Source organism: Carex rostrata, chromosome 1 (assembly GCF_964058835.1).
Source record: "Carex rostrata chromosome 1, lpCarRost1.2, whole genome shotgun sequence".
Classification (NCBI taxonomy): Eukaryota; Viridiplantae; Streptophyta; class Magnoliopsida; order Poales; family Cyperaceae; genus Carex; species Carex rostrata.
The window spans coordinates 13,030,622-13,038,131 of NC_135918.1; the positions used below are offsets into that span (position 1 = coordinate 13,030,622).

Below are 7,510 nucleotides of genomic sequence, written 5' to 3' on the forward strand. Positions count from 1 at the left end.
TACTTTTCCTTATATAAAATATACAATTGAGCATTTGAGCTAGTATATTAATATATATTATGCTAAAGAATTCAAATTTGATCAGAAATTTTGGAGAGATAATAAATAGACAACTTTAAACTCGTGTCAATTTATAACGGACGGTTCGGAGTTAATCCGAATCCGTCTTATATGGAGGCAGCTGGTACTGAGTAACGGATCTAAACCAAACTGCCACCAAGAAATTTGGAAAAACTTTAATATCATCTGACAGCAATCAACCTTTCATTTATTGCAACAAAGAAAATTATAATATAATGAATCAAACAAAGTATAATAAAAAAAAAAAAGTACAAGCCTAATACAATAAATGACTTCAACTACTCTTAACCACCACTCAAGTTGGCTCCTGAATCAAGCTTCACAAAAGGGTGCAAGAATAAGTGCATGTATATATGTATAACTTCTAACTAAACAAATTAACCTCATATATGACAAAGATTTCCCCTAAAAGAAGTATGAATAAATTTCTATATGGACTTAGCTCCAAAAACAAAATACAAATTGCAGCAAAAAATCATGGTTTGAAGGTGCTTTTTGGTTGCCTAACTCTAATTTAAAGCTAGAAAAATTTGGGTTTATATATGTACAATCAAAGTCTGATGCATGACCAATATACTGCAATTGTGTTGAAGTATTATTCAAATTTGATATATAGTTGTTATATGCATCAACTTTGGTGCAACCAGTATTTTCTATTGCTCTGGAATAGAGGTTAGCAATGCAAAAGCACATAAAAACCATGGTGTGTTTGATGCAATTTTGAGAAGAAAAAAAAACCTATAAAAGATAAATGAAAACTAGCTACTTGCCTATACTCTTGGTGATGCCATCCAATGTGGATCTTTCTCTCCGTCATGTCTGGCCCCACAAAATTAAATTCACTTTAAAGATATGATCTAACCCTAGATTTGTCTCCCTGTATCTATCCTTTGTTTGTAGTTATCAGTATATCCTTTTCTTCCACCTTCCTCCCTGTCTTCACCAATGCCTTTCTCTATCATATATAATTGGTAAAACAATTTGCTATTGATCCTGGTAATGCTGAAATAGATCCCAGCTGTATGCACCAGGAGATGGCACAACAGGAGGAGTTGTCATGGACAGGAAATTACTTGTAGGGGTGTTTGCGAAAAAACTCCCGGGGGTTGTTGCAAAATAGTTGTTACCGGTCAGGGATCTATTTGCAGCAAAGACTGGGCTAAGATCATGCAGAAATCCTAGACCACCAGCTGCCTGATCATTGTTATTCAACGGAGAGAACAAATTACGAGAGATAACCGGAAGAGACGATGGAACAGGTGATAGTATCCCAGCTGGGGACAGCCCGATTTGGTCCAACCTGGGCCCGGCATCGATTCCAAATTGAGTCAGCATCAAATCATCTTCTCTGGCTTTCGTCATGGCCTCAATCCTCGTTTCCTTTCTTCCTTGCTCGATCGTGGCATACCGTGCAGCTGGAGAAAACCCACTATTTCCGGCCGTCTCAGATAGAAAACCCGGCAGTAGATAGTTACTATAAGGAAAAGGAGATGCGGTGGAAGCGGGAAGAAAAGAAGCGGGAGCAGGAAGAGAAGGAGCAGAAGCAGCAGCCGAAGAGGAGGAGGAGGAGGAGGATGAACCGGTGAGGCGTTGAACGAGAGACATGAATTCACTAGGGTTTGTGTGGATTACTTTTGGCGAGACTGCATAGATGATAACCGGCGGCCGGTGTTGGATTACAGGGGCGGCGGCCGGTTGCTGCTGAGGCGGTGCAACTGGAGGTTTTCTTACCTTATGGGAGTCTTTTCGGACTTTTAGAGGGGCCGGTCGCGGGCCCTGCAACTCTCGACGGTGCGGTTGTTTACCATCCATGGATGTTGTTTAATTTGTGTGTGTGCCTAGGATTTGAATTGAAGGGAAAAAATTAGCAAGTAGAAGGTTTAGTAAAAGGATGGTTATTTATATTGAGTTGTATATACTGTATAAGACTAAGTCTATGATGGTTATATGTTAGATAATTAGGGTTCCACGTAAGGGGGCCAAGTCAAAGAGTGTAGGAGTGAGCAAATTGTACCATTGGGTAGGAGGAAATGATATAAAGTATGATACAAGAAATGATTAATTAAAAGAGAGAAGCTCTGATGAATACATATCTCTCTGTTATTAATTTATTTATAATTTTGTTGGGTCGCGGTTGAATGTGTCAAGGTTGTTTGTTTATCTATTATTATTTGATCATGTAGTTATGGAAGGTTGAAGATTTCAGCCTACTTGGATCCCATCTTTTATTAAAAAAAAAAGAGGCCTTGTTAAATATTGGGCTGGGGACATCTTTTAATTAATAAAGTAGTACCTAATTTTTAGTGATTTGTTTTATTTAAACCAGTTGTTATATATGGTATTGACATTAAGGAGACAGGTGCCATGCAGCTTCTGCCCCAAATTAATGATATCTAGTTGGAGACAGTTGCTATTTTTTTGGCGTCTTTTGTTACTTTATGAATTCTAGTACAAATATAATTTACCTCCAACATGATCTTAATTAATTAAAGATAATGTTGCAGCTTCATGTACTTCTGCATTAATTGTCTATCTGATTTGTACTAGTAGTATTAGAGTATGTTTGGTGATAAAATAAGAACAACTTTATGTACTTCTGCATTAATTGTCTGTCTGATTTAATTTGTACTAGTGTTAGAGTATGTTTAGTGGTAAAATAAGAATAATTTTGTATTATTAGAATAGCTAAATTTAAAAACTCTTAGGAATAATCTGCTCTAATGAAAAAAAATTGAATTAAATATTTTAGCTATTCTAATTCAATCAAACACTGAATAGAGTATTTCAAATAACCTAGCTCTAAAAATAACCTATTATATATCAATCCAACCAAACATACTCTTACTATTTATATGTAGCACATTCAACTCAAATTTTGCACTTGAATCTTGATTTTAGATACAAAAATCTACACTAAAGTACTTGGTCATATGATTTTAATTAGCCCATGGATGAACCTTGCTCCCCCACTAAATGCAGAGAACATTTTTAAGTAAGCATATCATCTTGGTCGTTTCATAACCAAGATGAAGTTGAAGATTTGTTATGCAATTTGGAGCAAGGTTTTTCTCTTAGTTTTAAAGACCAAAATCATATCTCAATTGTATACATTTATAATAGAACTTGAAAATCAATTATCATAAATCATAGCCCTCCGATAAAGTCAATATCAAGAATCCAAGAAAGCCTCGACATATTGGACTATTTTTCAATAAACTTGATAATTTGGGTGTAAAACTGTAAATGCAGAATTGAGAACAGTCAATACTAATACAGTAATAAGATGGCTTGATGGCAATTTGGTAAATCCGAGGAAGTTGACCTTTTCAACTCGAGCTCCTTCTATGGTAAATTTTCATGTGGGTCCCAATGCAAAATTGAAATAATGCTCGATTCGGATAACCTACTATTTGCATTTATTTGATTGCTACGTATTACTGACTGAGGAAAGGATCCCTGAAAAAGACTACTGAGTACTGATCATATGGCAGTATGGGCCTTATGGCACCCAATTCTTTTTCTTTCTTTTTTAATCTTTTACTTGCTATTTTGTTTCCAGAAAGCCCCCACAAAATTTGATAATATAATTTTCTTACCGAGATAGGAATATGAAACTATTTTAAAATTTTAAATCTTTCAACATTTTTTACGTCATTCTGTACGTATGGACAAAAATGGAATTCATATTCAACAAAAGCGGACCCTCCTTTTTTTTTAAAAAAAAATTACACATTTTTCCTTATTTATTTCTTATTTAATTTCTCATTTCATACAATCACAGAAAAGTAAAGTGTGTGTCTATAACAATTACGCATAACCACAATTAGCTGAGATTTTCTATATGTAGGAGACGTGAGATAGAAGAATTTATTTCTAAAGTTTCAAAAATTTAATCATTAATATAGTAGCAAAAAACAATATTCATCGCATAGGAAGTTGTACGTTTGAAATTCGGTTATAAATATTGGAATTTAGAGTGTTAGACCTTCATCCTTCTTCCAAAATATTATTTGAGTTTTTATATTTTCTTATATTTTCCTAAAAATTTCACTCCTACGCACCGCACCATTCAAAATCAGTTCTTAGATTCATAAGTAATAAAAGAGAGGAGGGTTCAAATGCCTTCATCTTTAAAAATGTTAATAAATTAAAATTTAAATCATAAACGTCAAAATAAAATCGTTGAATGTGATCTATGTTATTTTTTCTCTGTGCGAAAAAAATATCACATTTCAGTTTTGTTTTCATGTGAATCAATTATTTGAAAAATCAACGTCCAGAAATTATCCACATTAGTACGTTTTTACAAGCTTTTGATGACAACTAAAATAAAGTTGAAATGTCACATTCTTTTACACGTACATAGATAAAATGATGTAGATCATATCCAACGGTTTTAATTTGATTTTTAAGTTATTAAAGTTCTTAAAAATTGAGGCATGATGAAGGCACAAAAGATAGAGACATTTGAACCTTTTTCTATAAAAAAAAATTATTATCTAATATCAACTGAATTTTTATAAATTAAAAGTTACAGTTCTTAAAAATGAAGGCATGATGGAGGCACAAAAAATAGAGACATTTGAACCTTCCTCTATAAAAAAAATTATTATCCAATATCAACTGAATTTTTATAAATTAAAAGTTACATCTAGTTTAGTAAATTATTGCAATCTTCGGAAAAATTTAATGCTCATATTGAAGTGATTTAGAAATTTTAATCCTCATCATGCTAAAAAATTTACTTAAATTGTCAATTATATATTCGCAAATGTTGATTAAATGGGCTTAAGTGTTAAAATGAACGAAATTTATTTGATATAAAATAATCCTAGAGTATATAGAGGAAAGAGTACTCGATGAAAATTTTCATGGTTGACGGTAGAGTTTGGCAAAAACCCGGGTCGAGTATACCCGCCCGTACCCGCCGCCCGGGGTACCCGTGCCCGAGCCCGGGTATGGGTCGGGTACTCGGGTACGCGGGTACGGGCAAAAACCGGACCGGATCCGTTATTTTGGACCAATACCCGACCATACCCTACCCGAGTTTACCCGTACCAGACTAAACCCGTACCCGACTACCCGTACCCGTATACCCGACCACTGTTCATCCCATTTCAAAATTCAAAAAATCTGATTTTTTTTTTTTCCCCCAAACCAACAAAAAAAATAGGAAAAAACCAGAAAAAAACAAAAAAAAACCAACAAAAAAAAAAAAAAAACCAGAAAAAAAAAGCAAAAAAAAAAAAAAAAAAAAAAAACCCGTACCCGCCCTACCCGTACCCGTACCCGCCTTACCCGTCAAGGGTACACGGGTAAGGGTATAGGACGGGTAGGGTATGGGTTTTGAAAATTATACCCGCCATACCCGTACCCGAATACCCTTGTACCCGAGTATACCCGTACCTGAATACCCTTGTACCCGAGTATACCCGTACCCGAGACGTACCCGTACCCGAGACGGGTATACCCGGGGTACCCGTACCCGCCCGAGTATAAATACACTAGTTGACGGTTAGGGATTAGCATACTTCCTTTCTCTAGGTCAAACGTATTTCAAATTCATTAATTGAAATTGAGGGTTGTTCTTCTAGAATTCCATAAAATGAAATGGAAGGAGACTTGGACTAGGAGGATAAAGAAATAGTCCCTTTTTGTTCCTTTGTTATACCATTTTTTAACAACATATTGAACTAATAATACTTTTTGTTTCTCTTATATATGTTTTTTTTTTAATTTCCTTTTATGGAAGTAGTAGTCAATTTTTGTTCATTTGTTAGCTTTTTTTTTCCCTGAAACAACATATTGAACCAATAATCCTTTTTGTCTCATTTATCTTTTGTTTAATTTTCATTCCCTCTGTATGGAATAAAGAAAGAGTCCCCTTTTTCTTGTATTTTTGTTGTTTTCTTTCTTTTTCAAAAGACTCATTGAAGATCGAATTTGTCAAGAAGCAGGTCATGATTTAGTCAATATTGAAGAAAATTCTAGTTTATTGAATGGGTCTTTGTTCTTGTTCAATCCTTATCATATTTTTAGTTTCTTTTTCCTTCCCTTATTTTTTGATATAGTTTTTCCTTCCCTCTTTAATTCTGTATTAATTAAGTTTATCATTTTCGTCTCTTTGTGAAAAAGTCAATTGTTTCTATTTCAATTCTACAACTTAGGTTTTGCAAAGAGAAATTATCTCCATTCTTGATGGGAATGGATACCTCCATTATATGATGTTGACATGCATGAAGCGCATTTTTTTTAAATAAGTCATATTATAAACTTGTTGATCATACTCCCTAATCTCATTTTTTTTTTTTTTCATATTTGGAGCATATAATCTCTCTTTTCTGAATACTATGAAAAATTGTTTACAATTTGTAAACGTGCAATCTCAAGAGATACATGGAATCAGATTTGAACTGGAGAGAAAGAAGACAAACATCCATTAGAAAAAAATTCATTGAATTGGACCCATATATGATGCTTCGTTTATTTTAAATAATAATAAAGTCTTAATGATAGATCTTGTTGTTTGGCTTTATTAAACAAAATGGCACAAAACAAAAGCAAGTAAAAGATCCTGTTGTTCTAAAGGTGTCTAAAATTAATCATGCATGCTGCCAATACATGCTTTCCACTTATTTGGGAAAAAAGTCTTAGGAGAGAAATCTCCAGAAATATATCATGATGCAACCTATCACAACTGATGGATCAAAATATTTGTATATTCCCAACTTGTCTAATATGCCAATGCATGTCTCTGTACCGTGAAATGAAATTGATAAACTAGGTAAGTTCCTTGTTTGTTTCTATTAGATTTGTGCATGCATGATTTAATTTGTAAATTGTAATATAAAAACGAATAGGGCGGTCCGATAGGCATCAGATCAGCTTGAAGCTGCGCGATACTTGTTAAAAGTTCACATGAATAACTTTAAAATTTGTGTGAATCAAGTACACACGAATCTTAATGTGTATCGAACGACTCCAATCAGACATCGAACCACATGCACTCCAATAAGGAACTGTTTTATCAATTGTCAATCTCACATATATAAAACTCCCTCCTCCCTTCATTGTCTCCAATTAAATAATTAATTAATAGTTATATTATAAATATATTATAAATATTTCATTAGTTTAAATATTTCGTGATTTACACCTTGTTGGATTAAAATTAACATTTGGAGCATTTGAATAGAAAAAAAGGTGGTGGTTAATACTTATTTGTCAAGCAAATACATGGTCTGTAGCCTGTAGGATTGATTATTTAATTGTATATACAAATTCTTCGGAGAATATTGTATTAACTAAATGTATGAGGCATAGTTGTCAGTTATTGTATTATTATATCATAAACGAGATGAAAGAACAATTAAACTCCTGATATCTTTGACTAAGTAAATGTTAGAGCAAAAGCATAGGAGAAGCGTAG

General features: G+C 33.5%; 1 protein-coding gene across 1 annotated transcript; it reads right to left on the reverse strand.

Annotated features, from left to right (window-relative positions):
• Positions 1 to 242: 242 nt before the first annotated feature.
• LOC144559344 (protein MKS1-like) lies at positions 243 to 1,931 on the reverse strand. The gene has a single exon (XM_078308365.1). The coding sequence runs from the start codon at positions 1,891 to 1,893 to the stop codon at positions 1,066 to 1,068; it is 828 nt and encodes a 275-aa protein (XP_078164491.1). The 5' UTR covers positions 1,894 to 1,931; the 3' UTR covers positions 243 to 1,065.
• Positions 1,932 to 7,510: the final 5,579 nt, after the last annotated feature.